This window comes from Panthera tigris, chromosome C2 (genome assembly GCF_018350195.1).
Source record: "Panthera tigris isolate Pti1 chromosome C2, P.tigris_Pti1_mat1.1, whole genome shotgun sequence".
Lineage (NCBI taxonomy): Eukaryota > Metazoa > Chordata > Mammalia > Carnivora > Felidae > Panthera > Panthera tigris.
In genome coordinates this window covers 86,512,891-86,531,038 of record NC_056668.1, presented here as the reverse complement: position 1 = coordinate 86,531,038, position 18,148 = coordinate 86,512,891, and the positions used below count along the sequence as shown (strand labels likewise).

The window sequence follows — 18,148 nt, the reverse complement described above, 5'->3', positions numbered from 1 at the left end:
AAACTAAAATTCATTAAAAAAATTCTTTTTGGATGCTTTTTATTTTTGAGAGAGGGACAGTGAGCAGGAGAGAGAGAGGCAGAGAGAGGGAGAGAATCCCAAGCAGGCTCCATGCCGTTAGTGTAGAGCCTGACACAAGAATCGATCCCACAAACCTGTGAGATCATGACCTGAGATCAAGAGTTGGACACTTAACCAACTGAGCCACCCAGGTGCCCCGACATAGATGTTCCTACCTGATTGGCAGCTGCTGCTATTACAGAGAATGGAATATCAGTCTACCCTGATCCTACTCTCCAATGATCCATCAAGATGCAAGAAGATCCTACTGGAACCCCTATTTATTTTTATCTCTTTCTTTTAACATTTCTATTGAAGTTTAAAATGTATACAGTAATATATTAGCAGGGCAAAATATATTCTTTATAAATAAATATTCACCTTTGGGGACTCTAATGACAGATGAGCTAAATTTTTTCATAGCTCTGAATACTGAGGCATTTTTTCGGTTATGTGTATTACCTGTGAGCATCATGACAAATAGAAATACTGTATACACACATTTGTTTCTTTTAAGAGCCCTCAAAAACAGAGTGGCAGATTAGATTATAAAGGTAAACTTCCAGGTAGCTGCAGCATCCAAAAGAGATGTGAAAGCCACAAATTTAGATAGACTACCTCATAACCTGTATACGCAGCTCACACTCTATGTATCTGCTCTCCCCTACTTCAATCAAAGCCACACTGAGCAGCTGAATCCACACGTACCTCCTCTTAACTGAATGAATTTCTACAAAACCCCTGAGAAATAAAATATGGGTGAGAATGGTGAATCCTATTTGGAAGACAGACAAACTTAGAAGAGTGAAGTGCCGTGTAGCCCTTAGGAACCTAGTGAGCCTGGCTGTTCACGGACTACATTAGGGTTTGCCCATGCAAGGTTGCTGCTGGGGCTCCTAACGGAAATCATACCCGATTACTCATGCTCATGCCTCCAGATGAGAAGGAAAATCAGAAATATCAATTAGATACACTTTATTCAAAACAAGCCAACCTTGGAGACCTTTCTTTCCTTTCAGCTTAACTCTTCCAGAGCCAAGAATGTCCTTACACACTTCCACACCTTCAATTTATATCTTGAGAAGGATTCTTTTTAATTTTTTTTTCTTGATAAATTTTCCTTAGTAGTATGTCACAAAACTGAGAAGATCCATACATTTGAGGCTTAAAAAAAAAATCATGATTGGGGAGCCTGGGTGGCTCAGTTGGTTAAGCATCTGACTTTGGCTCAGGTCATGATCTTGCAGTGAGTTGAAGCCCCACGTTGGGCTCTGTGCTGACAGCTCAGATCCTGGAGCCTGCTTTGAATTCTCTGTCTCCCTCTCTGTCTGCCCTACCCTGCTCATGTTCTGTCTGTCTGTCTGTCTCTATCAAAAAATAAATAAATAAATAAACATAAAAAAAAACTGAAAAAAAAAATTACGATCACGTTCAGTTTATCCGGAGAAAGCTTTCATTATTTTTGGAATTTACTAATCCAGAAAGTGCAATATATATGACCTATGGGGATGAAGCTCACTTCTGAAATGTATTTTTTTATAGCAGGGAGATGGGGTAATCTATTACTGAAGTTTAAAAGTCTTACAACAGCACCATTCTAACAAAAGCTTATTCAACAAATAAACAATGCGCTATACATAACTTTCCTTAATAGCAGAATTAGCAAATATCCTGAAAATAAAATCTCAATGCTTTATAAATGTTATGTGGCAATCATCAGGTCTTAGTTTCTAAATACATCATTCGTCATTAAAAGGAATCAGGGTATTCCTCTGTAAAATGGCTGATTCCAGGGATGGGGCAGGAAACGTACAAAATTAATCCAGAACAACTTGCTATGCCTCATAAAAGTGATGAGAACACAGGGGCGAGCCTGAAGGAATCCACACTGGTCCTTAAATCTGGGATGAAGGTATTCAAGAATTATAACTCACTGAATAAAACTGAAATCCCTGAGTCCACGGCGATAGGATAGAAGAAAGTGAAGGGAAAGCCATTCCTTACATAAAGCTAACCAATAAATGTAGAATGAATCATGGGATGAAAAAAATGCCCATTTAGCAAACATTGTAGTAATAACTAATCAATAGATGTTAAACCCAGTGAGTGCAAGTTTGAGAAATTACAGGATGTTTATATATGATCTCAATACAAAGAAAAATTAGTAACTATATACACCGTGGAGAAACCTGGCAGACATCACACTAAAAAATTATTTTTATTTAAACAAAAAATTTTTTAATGTTTATTTATTATTGAGACAGAAAGAGACAGAGCGTGAGCATGGGAAGGGCACAGAGAGGGGGAGACACAGAATCTGAAGCAGGCTCCAGGCTCTGAGCTGTCAGCACAGAGCCTGACATGGGGCTCAAACTCACAAACCACGAGATCATGACTTGAGCCAAAGTCGGATTTTTTTTTTTAATTTTTTTTTAACATTTATTTATTTTTGAGACAGAGAGAGACAGAGCATGAGCAGGGGAGGGTCAGAGAGAGAGGGAGACACAGAATCTGAAACGGGCTCCAGGCTCTGAGCTGTCAGCACAGAGCCCGATGCGGGGCTCGAACTCACGGACCGTGAGATCATGACCTGAGCCGAAGTCGGCCGCTTAACCGACTGAGCCACCCAGGCGCCCCCAAAGTCGGATTCTTAACCAACTGAGCCACCCAGGCACCCCACACTAAAAAATTATTGATGTGAACACCGGTAACAAAACAAATCCACATCCTGTGCCTCCTAATATTAAGTACTGTGAAGAAAACTGTATCACTTCTATGATACTTCCGCCAATCATCATGATTATAATGAGAAACATTAAACAAACCCAAATTGGCCTACACTCTTCAAAAAAATCAATGTTCTGACACACAAAGAAAGACTGAGTATCCAGATTAAAGAAGACTAACGAGATAACAACTGGAAAATGATCCAGAATTTTATTTTGCTATAAATTAGAGGACAACGTCCGGATAACTGATGAAATAGATCTGCAGATTAGATAATAGTATTATATCAATTTCCTGATTTTGAAAGTTGTACAGTGGTTATGTAAGGAAATATCCTTGTTTTTTCACAACATATACTTAGTTATTTATGGATGTATATAACTGACTCTTAAACTTCTGAAGAAAAAATGTGTTATTTAGAGAAGGAGGCAGAGAAGGATAAAGCAAATGGGTAAAATATTCACTTAGGGAAACTGGGTGAAAGGCACTTTTGTACTATTAACTTTTCTGTCAATCTCATGTTGTGTCAAAATAAAGTTTCAAATAAAAATAAATATGCTATGGAATTCAATTTTCATTAAGTCAGAATAACTTCTTCCTAGTGAGGCTAAATACTAAAACTTTACTCCCTACATTCTTTGACTCTCTGCAGGGATATTAGGTCCGCCCCTCTCAGAGGCAGTGTGGCAATAACGGCTGTGAGTAGCATGGGGAAACGAACGAACGTGAAGCAGCTGAGGTTAGGCAAAAAGCTGAGTTCTATTTACGATGGCACAGAAACATCAACAAAGAATTAACCTCGTAAGCAATCCAGGCAAAAAACCTTGAGAAATTCAACTAAATAAAACACAAAACTTCTACATGGAAGAAATAGCTTAAACATTTACAGCCACTGGGATGCCCGGGTGGCTCAGTTGGTTAAGTGTCCGACTCTTGATTTTGGCTCAAGTCATGGTCTCATCTCATGGTCGTGAGCTCCATGTCTGGCTTGCTTGGGATTCTCATACTCTCCCTGTGCCCCTCCCCCCACACTCGCATGCACTGTCTCTCTCAAAATAAATAAACAAACATTAAAAAAAAAAAATGTGTACAGCCTTGAAAAAGAAAAGGCAGATCTACATATACTGAAAGGGAAAAGTACCCAGGATATACTAGGTAAGTGAAAGTACAAATGTCAGGAGAGTTTATAACCAAATTAGATAAATTATGTATTAAATAATTATGTAATAATTTTATTATGTAAATAAAAATAATTAGGCACACTTCTACACGCAGAAAAAAATTCTGCTGGATAAACAGGAAACATATACAAATAATTACCTGTAGGAGTGGAAATCATGAACCTAAGGGGATTTTTTTTTTAATGATGAAGAAAACCTAATTTGAACAATAGTTGACCTTTTCACAACAATGTGAATGTACTTAATACTACTAAACTATACTGTTAAAAATGATTTAAGAAGGTAAGTTTTATGTTATGTGTTTTTTACTACAATAAAAAAAAAAAAATGCACTCAAAACTTTGACCTGGTTGGTAGGGCAGTGGCTAAACTGAAACCAGCAATTTAAAATGGTGCATCTACTTTAAAGAACAGTTGGGCTGTTTCCCAAAATGTTAAACATAGATTTACCATATGACCCAGCAATTTCACTCCTATCTATGTACCCAAGAGAAATAAAAGCCCATGTCCACACATCTGTTGAGGGTTGCAGATGGGAATGGGGAGGGACTACAGATTGGCATGACACTTCATTTTGGAGTGATGGAGATATTCTACAATAGTGATGTCGCCCAACTCTGTACATTTACTAAACATCAAGCAGAAACTTTAAAAAAGAAATCTACTTGCCAAGAAATACAGGAACCATAGACTTACATGTTTTGGCCTTTATCCCACACAATAGTCTCTAGCCTCCACAAATGTTACCTTTTCTAACCGCTCCGGACTTGGCATTGGCAACCTCTGCCGCTTGGCCTCCTGCTCTAAAGTTAAGAGCATGTTTCTTTCTTTCAGTAGGACATACCTGTGTCAAAGAACACAAAGCTTGTGATGCTATTCTATGATTACATTAAGGCTATAGTTTTTGACACCAAAACTAATGATCTGTACTCAAAAATCCTTTAGAAATCTGAATATACAGATCATTACAAAGAATTATCGTTTAAACAGAGCTGTATGAATTCTTACTCATTTGTTCAGTAAGTTTTCCATGTGCCACATACTGTATTAAGTGCCAAGAGAGTTACATAAAACATAAAAAATAATCCCTACACTCCAAGTAGAGAGAGAAGATAGACGGTAACATTCACTTACTGCCTATTACATGCCACGCAATGTGCTAATAAGCGCTTTATATATATTACCTCATCTAATTCTCACATCAACCCTTTGGAGTTGGTACTATTTCCACTTTTTTTTTTTTTTTTTTAATTTTAGAGAGGCGGTTGGAGAGAAGGGCAGAGGGAGAGGAAGAGAGAGAATCTTAAGCAGGCTCCATGCTCAGCACAGAGACAGATTTGGGGCTCTATCCCATGACCATGACATCATGACCTGAGCCAAAATCAAGAGCTGAACATTCAACCAACTGAGCTACTCAAGTGCCCCTCTACTTTGTAAAAGAAGAAAGTAAGGGTGACAGAAGTAAGGTATTCTGGGGCACATAACTAATTCAAGATTCATAATCTGGACTCCCTGTGTGCAATATTCTTTTTATTTCTACTTCACTAGGCTGCCTCAGAAAATGTAGTGTGATGTGGTGTACTGAGTGGTACAGACGAGAGAGGGAAGATTTATGTGGGAGAGGTGAGAACATCTCTTCTAGCCAGGATGATCAAAGCAAGCTTCAGAAAGATGGGTTTTGTTAGGCTGGAAAGGAAACCAAAGCAAACATAACCAAAGGTACTAAAGTGGCAAAGGTAAAGTGGGGTAAGTTTTGTGAATAAATGTTTGAGAATTAGAGCTGGAAGAAAGGAAAGGAAATAAATGTCAAGGGCACTGAAAATGACACAAAAGCACTGGGGTATTTTTAGTTAATGGAGGAAGACAATTTTGGGGAAGGAGATAAAATCAGAAGATAAACAGGTTTTAGCCAAGATGAATACTGAACAGCCCTACCTATCCCTTCACCAGTAACCCACGGTAACAGTGCTTTCATACAACTAATTTTTCTACAATGAATCTGTGCTGTTCTACACATAACACTTCTGACACCAAATGAAAGGTTTTTTTTCCATCCTGATGCCAAATACACGCTGACTTTTCAACACCACTTCTCCAGCACTCTGACACTGAGTACCTGTGGTGCCAGATTACAGATTGAAGGGTACAGTCCCACAAAACTGTCCCCCCACTTCACATGCCAATAGCAAGTTTCAAAGCCCGCATACATCTGACTAACAACTATAAATTCGGTTTCCAATGACCCCTCCTCCTCTGGTTTGATAATTTAATAGAACTGGTTTATTATAAAGGATACAATTCAGAAGCAGCCAAACAGAAGAGATGCATACGGCGTGGTGTGTGGAAGGGGTGAATAGCGTCCCTGCCTTTTCAGGGTATGTTACCCTAACAGCACCTCCATGTGTTCACCAACTTAGAAGCTCTTCAAACCCAGTTATTCAGGGATTTTTATGGAGGTTTCATACATAAGCACAATTGACTAAATCATGATTCTGGTTAAAGTCAATCCCAGTCCATCTCCTCTCACCAGAGGTGAGGGTGGTGATGAGGCTGAAAGCCCCACCCTCCGATCATGCCTCACGTCTTTGTGGCGACTAGCCTCTGTCCTGAAGCTACCAAAGGACCCACTAGAAGTTGCTGAATTAGAACAAAAGACACTCCTCTTGGGAAATTCCAAGAGATTTAGGAGCTATGTGTCAAGGAATTGGAGACAAAGACCAAATACATATTTCTTATTTTGTCACATGAGTAAGCCAATAATATTAATGGTTTTAATAAGTATTTTACAATTATTTAATCTGCCATGAAAGATAAATAACCTTTAAATCAGGGGATACAACTTTAAATGTCTACTACATTGCCTAGACAGATAAACAATTGTAAGTGAAGTGGGCTCACTGAAGGAACAGATGGGTAAAAAGTGGTCTGTATGGCTCCATTTAGATGGGGTAGTTGCTATACAGCAGCCAGTTGCTACAATGCAGGAAGGCAGGTCCAGTGTTGCCAGATTATACTTCTGATTATTTAAGAGGAACCAGAAATCCTTATTTTTGTGTTAAATTTCCCAATTTTAAGAACAGTACACTCCAAACAAACCCTATCAGCTCAGAGAAATCACTGTCCAGATTGGGAATGAATCTCACTCTTTCTCTACTGACATGAGAGCTACAGTGTTAAGTGTATCCCATCTCCCACTGCTATAAAGGAGCCTCTGTCTCAGAGTACTAATAAAACAGTTCAAATACTAGGGGTCTTTAACAGACCTCAACAGGTTCCTGCCTCTGAACCTCTTCTCTTTTGTCTAGGCACTTTGAGAGACAGAACTCTTTCTCCTCAGTTCCTCTGCCCCTATTGGGTGAAGATCTCTCAGAAAAATACCATACCAGAATTCCTTTCTTCCAAAATGGGGAAATAATTCTAGAATTTGACAGCAGTAATGACAATAGCCAATCAGATAAATTAAATGGCTCTTTGGGGTGCCTGGGTGGCTCAGTAGGTTAAGCATCTGACTTTGGCTCAGGCCATGATCTCACGGTTCGTGCGTTTGAGCCCTACACTGGGTGAGCTCAAGCCCTGCTTTGGGTAAAAACATGAGCCCTGCTTCGGTTGAACCCTTGAACCCCCTTCTCTCTCCCTCTCTCTGCCCCTCGCTCACTGCACTCTCTCTCGCTAAAAAAAAAAAAAAAAAAAAAAAAAATTAATTTAAAAAATAGCCCTTTGACATCTTTTTTTGCTCCATCTCTGACAGCACTATAGCTGGAGTCCGGGAACACTGATCATTTGTCCCTATTGGATCAGTTACCGTTCTCTTTAGGGGCAAGGTCTCCAACTGATATTGGTAGAATCCACAGTTCATCTCCCATCAAGATTCAAACAGATCCCTCAAAACCTGTCCCCAGAATTAATGAATATCCTATAAAGGACCTTGCAAGGCATCAAGCCCATAATAAAAGATTACACTAGTCCCTGTAATACCTCTAATTTTACCTATAAGAAAACCCAATGGCTGAGGATGGAGGTTTGTCCAGGACCTCCAAGTAATAAATAACATTGTTATCCTTTGGCATCTTGTTCCTAACCCCTCCCCCCATGTTACTGACACCCAATCCTACTGAAAGCAAAATTTTCACCACAACTGATCTATGCAGTGCATATTTTAGTATTTCAGTTGATGAGGATAGCCAAACTTGCACTTGGGAAGAATGGAAAATACACCTGGACAATAATGCTCCAGGACTAGAAAGTCCTTACTTTTAGAAACCTTAAAAACTGATGTGGATGACAGAGTTTTCTGGAGGCTCTACTTTATTAAAATATGTAGATTATTTGCCTCCTTGCTTCCCTTCTCAAAACTCTTCACAGGAAAATAGCATCTACCTGTTACAAGTTTTGGCTTTAGGGACATAAACTCTCCAAAGAAAAATTGCAGTTTGCTCAAACTCAGGTTTGATACTTAGGGCACCTGATCTTGGAACAAGGACATTTGGATTCAGGTAGACTTCAAGACATCCTGAACTTCCCCAAACCTACAACTAAATGCCAGTTATGAGGTTTTCTTGGACTTATTTGCTACTGTTGAAAATGAGATTCCAAACTTCTTACTGCTCTAACTCTATATATGCTTTACTAAAAAATGACAAGCTTGACCTTATTGTTTGGAAAGGATTGGAAGACATAGCCTTTGGGAACTTTAAAGAAGAGCCTAATAAATGCCTCCTGCCCTCTGGAATGCTAATTATCAACTTTCCTTTTTCCTCTTAGATAAGAGGGAAGGGAATACCCTTGGGGGAGTACTCACCCAAAAACATGGGGACCATCATCAACACACAGGGCATTATACCTACCAACTACACCCTGGGGCACAGGAGTCCCCCTTGTCTCAGAGCCATTCCTGCCACCACCCTTTTAGTTAAGGCCACTAACGAAATAGTAATGGGATCCCCTTTACCATCCTTATATTGTGGCCAAGGACAAAACCACAAATATTTATGCCAATGGCTGGTATGCCTTTAGAGTAGCTGATGAGTTTGGAATATTATGGAATAATGGGGAATAATGGAAAAATTATGGGGATAAAATTAAAAATGACTCCTATGTCCAAAATTTACTAGATGTCATACTTAAAAAAAAATTTTTAACGTTTATTTATAACTGAGAGAGAGAGACAGCATGAGCATGGGAGGTGCAGAGAAAGGAGGAGACACAGAATCTGAAGCAGGCTCCAGGTTCTGAGCTATTGGCATAGAGCCTGACATGGCCTTGAACCCACGAACTGCGAGATCATGACCTGAGCCGAAGTCAGACGCTTAACCAACTGAGCCACCCAGGCATCCCAATATGCCATACTTTTACTGGCTGTTCTGGCTATTATTATTTTTTTTGGTTTCAAGAGTAGAATTTAGTAGGGCCCCCCCGGTGGTTCAGTCGGTTAAGTGACCGACTTTGAATTTGTGAGTTCAAGCCCTGCATCGGGCTCTATGCTGACAGCTCAGAGCCTGGAGCCTGCTTTGGATTCTGTGTCTCCCTCTCCTCTTCGTGCTCTGTCTCTCTCTCTCTGTCTCAAAAATAAATAAACGTTAAAAAAATTTAAAAAAAATTGCTTTTTTAACGTTTATTTATTTTTGAGACAGAGAGAGACAGAGCATGAACGGGGGAGGGGCAGAGAGAGAGGGAGACACAGAATTTGAAACAGGCTCCAGGCTCTGAGCTGTCAGCACAGAGCCCGACGTGGGGCTCGAACTCACAGACCATGAGATCATGACCTGAGCCGAAGTCGGACGCTTAACCGACCAAGCCACCCAAGCGCCTCCAAAAAAAATTTTTTTAAATAAAATAGAAAGAAGAGTAGAATTTAATGATTCATCACTTACATATAAAGCTCTGGCTATTATTAATATTCCAGGGGATTCCAGACTTAACTTCCTGGACGCCAAAGGAAACCACCTCACTGATATTTCTGCCTAAAACGCTGCTCTCAGGGCGCCTGGGTGGCTCAGTCAGTTGAGTGGCCGACTTTGGCTCAGGTCGTGATTTCACTGTCCGTGAGTTCGAGCCCCGAGTCAGGCTCTGTGCTGACTGCTCGGAGCCTGGAGCCTGTTTCAGATTCTGTGTTCTCCCTCTCTCTGACCCTCCCCCATTCATGCTCTATCTCTCTCTGTCTCAAAAATAAATAAACGTTAAAAAAAAATTAAAAAAAAAAAAATAAAACGCTGCTCTCAAGGAAACCAGGAGCCAAACCTCTGTCATGGTCCAAAGGGATGTTCTCCCAAACAGTAATTTGGAAAAAAAAATGATCAGAAATACCCAACAATTGCCCCAGAGAGGGAATAACAATATTGGAAATCTAATTAATTGTTCCATAAGAAAGAGAGAACTCTGGTTTGGATCAAGTAACAATCCTGCCCTACCAGAAAATCTAAAATTCCCAATTACCACTGTATATGCATAAACAGTATCTACTCACATGATAGCATTCATGAACCAATATTGGTGGGGAAATGTTAATAAGGTAACAAAAGTGCCTACCTCTCTTGTCCCACCAAAATACAATACAAAGAAACCTGTTCACACAAATGAATTTCATACAGTTCCCCCGTTTCATGGATGTATATATGTTTTAGTCATGGTTTGTATGTTTTCTCACTCACCAAAGCTTTCTCTTGTAGATAGGTTAATGCTTCTTCTGTGGCTAAAATTCTGTTAGAAAAAGATTATCCCTACCTGGGGAAACCCTCTTGAACTCCACAATGATTGGTGAATGCACTTTACTGATTAGGTGCTTCAACCAGTCTGTGCTGTTTGGCCGGTTTTATAACACTTTTATTCTGCATATCGTCCTCAAACCTTGGGGTAGTTGAATGTACTAACAGCACTATTAAGACTCAATTGGGCAAAATTTGTAGAGACCCTCCAAATACCCTGGCCAAAGGCACTGCTATTAGTCTTTCTAAATCTCAAATCTATCCCCTTTGAAATTCATAAGCTTTCATCCCATGAGATAGTCACAGAACATCCATTGTAGTTGGCCCCTGCCTCCTGTGACCCAGAGCTGACAGAAGGAAGACAGACATCAATATTGTAAAGGCCCAATTACTTCCATTAAAACTATGCTTTGTTAGAGCCATCTTTTCACAGTGCAATCCCTGGAGATGGCAACCTTAAGCATCACACTTTGCAACCTGGAGATTTCGTCTACTGAAAAAGACTAAAACTACTCTCCAAACTCCAAAACTACTCTCTTCAACCTTGCTGGGAAGGTACATACCTGCATGAGAAACTGCTAACTAACCCTCGTGCCGCCAAACTCCAAGGAATAGAATCCTGGATTCACATGACACATCTAAAGAAAGCACTAAACCCTGACTGGACCTGCACACCATCTAGGGACCTGAAAGTAAAGATTTCCTGGAATTGAAGCAGAAATGACAAGACAGCTTTATCAACATGTCCAGACCAGGCCTGCATACCTTTTCCTGTTTGCTTCTCCCAACTCTTTAGCTGAAAGTGGAAAGAAAACACCCTTATGTGCATTTCCCAAATGCTGGCGAAAGGGGGCAACATCTTTTTTCATTATGGGCTTTCAGAAACAGCTTCATCATGATCTTGTGATGAAATACTTTTTCACTTGCTTTTTCTGAAGGGTTAGAAGGTTCAGAATTCCAAAAGTCTTTCATCTAACCTATTATCTGATTCTGGATTCTTACCCAAATTCACAGTCTCTGAATATGTAACCTTATAGGTTGTATCACTGGATAATGTCTATTTTCTTTTCTTTTTTTGTTTTAACATTTCTTTATTTTTGAGAGAGAGAGAGAGGGACAGAGTACGAGCGGGAGAGGGGCAGAGATACAGAGAGGGATACACAGAATTGGAAGCAGGATCCAGGCTCTGAGCTGCCAGCACAGAGCCCGACATGGGGCTCGAACCCACGAACCGTGAGATCATGACCTGAGCTGAAGTCAGATGCTTATCCAACTAAGCCACCCAGGCACCCCTGGATAATGTCTATTTTCAAATAGTTCTTTTGAGATAATACTGTTTTAATACATCTCTGAAGTTTTGCTATTTTTTGCAAAAGTTCATTAACTATTGATCCATGTGTATACCTGCACCGTATCTTCCAAAATGCACTTGATCAATTCTTCCAATGAGCTCTTGCAGAGTCCCCTATTTTGCTTTCATGGCCACTTTTAAGTGGGGACTTGCAGGAGGCATACATGACTCTGGGATGGAGTTTGCCTCTGTATGGAGAACTTTCTCCTATAAGTTGGAGTAAGTGCCAATAAATATCTTCAGCTGACTACTTTCAGACCTAGGGTCTTATTTAGAACCATAAAACAATTTTGAATTATTTTACTTCTTGTGTTTTATGTAATTACTTAAAATTCTTATACTTTGTTTCTTGTTAAACTTCTGTAAAAATGATGCACCCAGACACATGGAAGATGGCAGAGTAGGAGGATCCTAGGCTCACCTCATCCCATGGACACACCTAGATAACACCCACCTCAATGTAAGTAACCCAGAAAATGACCCAAAGATTGGCATAATAAGACTTTTTCACAGCTAAATGTAGAGAAGAGGCCACACCGAAGAGGAAGGATGCAGACATAGTAGAGAGGCAAACAAACACAGGACCGTCTGTAAGAGGGACAGGGTGGGCACAGAAGAGGGGAGAGAGGAGCAGACCCCACCCCAGGCACCCCAGGCATGCAGGACCAGCACTGGGAAGATAGATTCCCATGACATAAAATTCCCATCCCATAATTCTCCCTTTGAAAACCAGAGGGGCTTAATTTCTTGAGTTCTTGTTGTCACGGGGGTTTAACACTTAGAACTTTAAAAATCAGCAGGCTTGGGTCAGGGAGAGTAGAAGGCCAAGAGGAAACTGAGTCCCCATCCTTAAAGAGACAAGACAACAAATAGCCCCGCTGAGATTCAGCACAGAGCACCAGTTTGAAAGACGCCTGGGGTGTACAAGGAGATTTGTTTGCTAATTTTGGGGCCTATGCTGGAGGGGCAAGTCTTAGGGAGACTTCTCCAGGAACAAAGGAATTGGTGGGCACCATCTCCTTCCCCCACTCTTCAGGCTAGATACAGACACCCGTGGGAACCAATGCAGTGCAAACAGTCTCTACCTAGCTCACTAACAGTGTGCCTGGCCCCCAACCACTTTTGCAGATCTACCCCTTCCAACCCAGCTTCTTCCTATAGCAGACCTGAGCAAACCCTGCTATCACTGTGCACCTGCCCCTGTGTTCCTTTGTGGACTTGCTCCCTCCAACTCTCTCTCAGTAGGCGTCCATCCAAAGTGACACCACAAGCCTGGCAGTGTGCAAGCAGCCCTGATGGGTTAGCATCACCCCAAATTGATTCCTGTCCCGGGGAAAGAGGAAGATAACCGCACACGCTAGTTCCACTGTGGTCCCAGCAGCGGACTGGGGGCAGACATCTGGTGTGACTGCAGGCCTTGTCCAACAATGAAAGCTTCTTAGAGGACAACACAGAGAATACCCTACAGTTCAGCGCAACTGCAGCTCTGGCAAACACCTAGTCTGACCCAACTCAAGCTAAGGTTACCCCAGACAGGCCCACTAACAACACAGGAACAAAACTCTGGCTGCAACATGCAGAGAACCGTTGTAAATGACTGACAAGGCAGATACACTTCAGCCGCAAGAGTAAGGTGCATGCCACACTCATAGGAAACACCCCTGAAGCACCAGGTTCGGGTGAAGTGCAGGGCACTTTAGGAACTCTTCTTCATAAGACCACTACTTTCAAGAGCAGGAGAGATAGCTGACTTTCCTAGCACACAGAAACAGATGAAAAGAGTTAGACAAAATGAGGAGACAGAGGAATATGTCCCAAGTGAAAGAACAGGACAAAATCACAGCAAGAGACCTAAACGGAATGGAAATAAGCAATATTCGTGACAAAGAATTTAAACTAATAGTCATAAAGATACTTCCTGGACTTGAGAAAAGAGTGGAGGACCTTGGTGAGACCCTCAACAAAGAGACAGAAAATGTAACTCAATAACTTACATTAAAAATACACTAAACAGGGGTGCCTGGATGGCTCAGTTGGTTAAGCATCCAACTCTTGATCTCAGCTCGGGTCTTTGAGTTTGAGCCCCACGTTGGGCTCTGCACTGACAGTGCAGAGTCTTCTTGGGATTCTCTCTCTCTCCCACTTTCTCTCTGCCAATCCCCCACTCGCACGCGCACACTCTCAATCTCTCTCCCTAAAAATAAATAAATAAACTTAAAAAAATACATAAAAAATACATTAAATAGAATAAATGCTAGACTAGAGGAAGCAGAAGTATGGATCAACAACCTGGGGTGCAGAGTAATGGAAAGCAATCTTGCTGGATGGGAGAGAAAAAAAATAATTAAAAAAATTTTTTTTAAATAGGCTTAGAGAACTCAGCAACACCATCAAACATAATAACATTAGCATTATAGAGATCCCAGAAGGGGAAGAGAGAGAAAAGGGGGCAGAAGAGTTTTGTGAAGAAATAATAGCTGAAAACTTCCTGAATCTGAGAAAGGAAATAGAAATCCAGGAGGCACAGAGCGCTCCCAACAAAATCAACCCAAGGAAGGCCACACCAAGACACTTAGTAATTCAAAGGGCAAAAAGTAGTGAACAATTTTAAAAGTAGCAAAAGAAAACTGTTACATACAAGGGGAATCCCCTAAGGCTATCAGTTGATTCTCAACAGAAACTTTCTAGGCCAGAAGGGAGTGGCATGATATATATTAAGTGCTGAAAGAAAAAAACCTGCAACAAAGATACTCTAACATTCAGGAAGGCTACCACTCAGAATAACAGGAGAGATAAAGAGTTTCCCAGACAAAAGCTAAAGGAATTCATCACTAAACCAGCTTTATAAGAAATGTGAAAGAGGACTCTAAGTAGAAAGGACCAAAGGAAAGTAGGAAACAAAGAGCAATAAAATTAAGTATATCTATAAAAATCAATCAAGGATTTTACAAAATAAAAGGATGTAAAGTAGGACACTATATACCTAAAATGTGGGGGAGAGAGGAGTAAAAATTTAGTGATTTTAGGATGGGTTCCAAACTCAAGCGACCATTAACTTAATACAGACTGCTATATGCACAAAATGTTATATATAAACCTTATAGTAACCACAAATCAAAAACTGGCAATAGATATATAAAAAATAATGAGAAAGGAATCCAAGTATATCCCTAAAGAAAGCCAGCAAACTGTAAGAGAGCAAGAGAAGGAACAGAGAAGGACAAAAATAATCATAAAACAATAACAAAATGGTTACATGCCTATCAATAACTACTTTGAATGTAAATGGACTAAACACCAAATCAAAAGACATAAGGTGATGGAATGGATAAAAAAAGCAAGATCCATCTATATGCTGCCTACACAAGACTCATTTCCGACCTAAACACACATGCAGATTCAAAGTAGAGGGATGGAAAAGCATTTATCATGCAAATAGAAATGAAAGGAAACCTCGGGTAGCAATACTTACAATGGACAAAATGGATTTTAAAACAAAGACTGTAACAAGAGACAAGGAAGGATGCTATATAATCATAAAGGGAAAAATCCAACAAGAATACGTGACAATTGTATTTATGCACCTAAAAACCTAAAGCAGCTAATAACAAACATAAAGGAAATAATCAACAGTAAATACAATAATAGCAGGGGACTTTAATACCCCACTTATATCAATGGATAGATCATCTATCTAAACAGAAAATCAACAAGGAAACAGTGGCTCTGAATGACACACGGAACCAGATGGATCTAAAAGATATTCCATCCTAAAAAAGCAGAATACACAGTCTTTTCAAGTGTAGAAAACAGCATTCTCCAGAGTAGATCACATGTTAGGGCACAAAAGAAGTCTTAACAAATTCAAAAAATTCAAAGTCATACTATGCATCTTTTCTGACCACAATGCTATGAAACCAGAAATCAACTACAAGAAAAATCTGGAAAAAACGCAAATACATGGAGGTTAAATAACATGCTACTAAACAATGAATATGGCATCGATGGGGCGCTTGGTTGGATCAGTCGGTTAAGCGTCTGACTTCGGCTCAGGTCATGATCTAGCAAGTTCGTGGATTCAAGCCCTGCATCAGGCTCTATGCTGACAGCTCAGAGCCTGGAGCCTGCTTTGGATTCTGTGTCTCCCTCTCTCTCTGCCCCTCCTCTGCTCGGGCTGTCTCTCTCTCAAAAATAAATAAACATTAAAAAAAATTTTTTTTTTAAAAACAGTGAATGGGGACAAAAAAATCCAATGAACACAATGAATGGGTCAACCAAGAAATCAAAAAGGAAATTATAAAATACACGGAGACAAATGAAAATGAAGACACAACACTCTGAAATCACTGGGATGCAGCAAAAGTAGTTCTAAGAGGGGAATTAATAGCAATACAGGCCTATATTAATAAGCAAGAAAAATCTCAAATAAACAACCTAACCTTACACCTAAAGGAGTTAGAAAAAGAACAACAAACAACCCAAAGCCAGTAGGAAGAAGGAAGGAATAAAGATTAGAGCAGAGATCAATGAAACAGAAACAAAAACAATAGAACAGCTCAATGAAACTAGGAGCTGGTTCTTTGAAAAGATCAATAAAATTAATAAACCTTTAGCCAGGCTCATTAAAAAAAAGAGAGAGAGAAAGAACTCAAAATCAGAAAGAGGAGAAATAACTGACAACATAGAAATAACAAGGATTATAAGAGAATATTATGAAAAATTATATGCCAACAAATTTGACAACCTAGAAAAAATGAATTCCTAGAAACATATAACCTCCCAAAACAGAATCAGGAAGAAATAGATAACTTGAACAGACCAATGACCAGCAATGAAATTGAAGCAGTAATCAAAAAATTCCCAACACACGAAACTAAAGGACCGGATGACTTCACAGGAGAATTCTATCAAACACTTTTTATAAAAGAGTTAATACTTCTTCTTCTCAAACTATTCCAAACAATAGAAAAGGAAAGAAAGCTTCCAAATTCATTCTATGAGACCAACAGTGCCCTGATACCAAAACTAGATAAAGACACTACAAAACTCCAGGCCAATAGCTCCAAAGAACATAATGCAAAAATCCTCAACACAATACTAGTGAAACAAATCCAACAATACATTAAAAACAGTAATTTACCATAATCAAGTAGGATTTATTCCTGGGATGCAAGGGTGGTTCAAAAATCACAAATCAATCAATGTGATACATCACAGCAACAAGAAAAAAAGAAAAAACCCTATGATCATTTGAATAGATGCAGAAAAAGCATCTGACAAAATACAACATCTATTCATGATAAAAACCCTCAACAAAGTAGATTTAGAGGGACTATATCTCAACATAAAAAAGGCCATATATGAAAAACCCATAGCTAACATTATACTCAATGGTGAAAAACTGAGAGCTTTTCCCCTAAGATCAGGAACAAGACAAGGATGTCCACTCTCATCACTTATATTCAACATAGTACGAGGAAGTCCTAGCTACAGCAATCAGACAACAAAAAGAAATAAAAGGCATCAAAATTGGTAAGGAAAAAATAAAACTTTTGCTATTTGCAGATGACTTGATACTATATATAGAAAATGCTAAAGACTCTACCAAAAAAACTACTAGAACTGACAAATGAATTCGGTAAGGTCACAGGATACAAAATCAACCCACAGAAATCTGTTGTATTTTTATACACTAATAATGAAGCAACAGAAAGAGAAATTAAGAAAACAATCCCATTTATAACTGCACCAAAAATAGTAAGGTACCTAGGAATAAATTTAACCAAGGAGGTGAAAGATCTGTACTCTGAAAATTAAAACGCTGATGAATGAAACTGAAGATGATACAAACAAAAAGATATTCCATGCTCATGGACTGGAGAACAAATATTATTCAAATGGCCATACTACCCAAAGCAATCTATAGATTTAATGCAGTCCCTATCAAAATACCACCAGCATTTTTCACAGAACCAGAATAAACACTCCTAAAATTCATATGAAACCACAGAAGATCCTGAATAGCCAAAGCAATCTTTAAAAAGAAGAACAAAACTGGAGGTATCACAATCCCAGATTTCAAGTTATATTACACACCTGTAGTAATCAAGAGAGTATGGTACTGATGC

General features: G+C 39.5%; 1 protein-coding gene across 4 annotated transcripts in view; it reads right to left on the bottom strand.

The window, feature by feature from the left end:
* Positions 1–18,148, bottom strand: part of MRPL47 (mitochondrial ribosomal protein L47) — a 41,391-nt gene that overhangs the window by 15,139 nt on the left and 8,104 nt on the right. For all 4 annotated transcript variants that reach the window (XR_006222135.1, XR_006222136.1, XM_042998824.1 and 1 more), the window contains exon 4: positions 4,716–4,812. Coding sequence is in view for 2 of the 4 variants with exons in the window: in XM_042998824.1 (XP_042854758.1) it covers positions 4,716–4,812 (97 nt within the window). In the remaining 2 variants the exon portion in view is untranslated. The remainder of the gene's footprint in view (positions 1–4,715; positions 4,813–18,148) is intronic.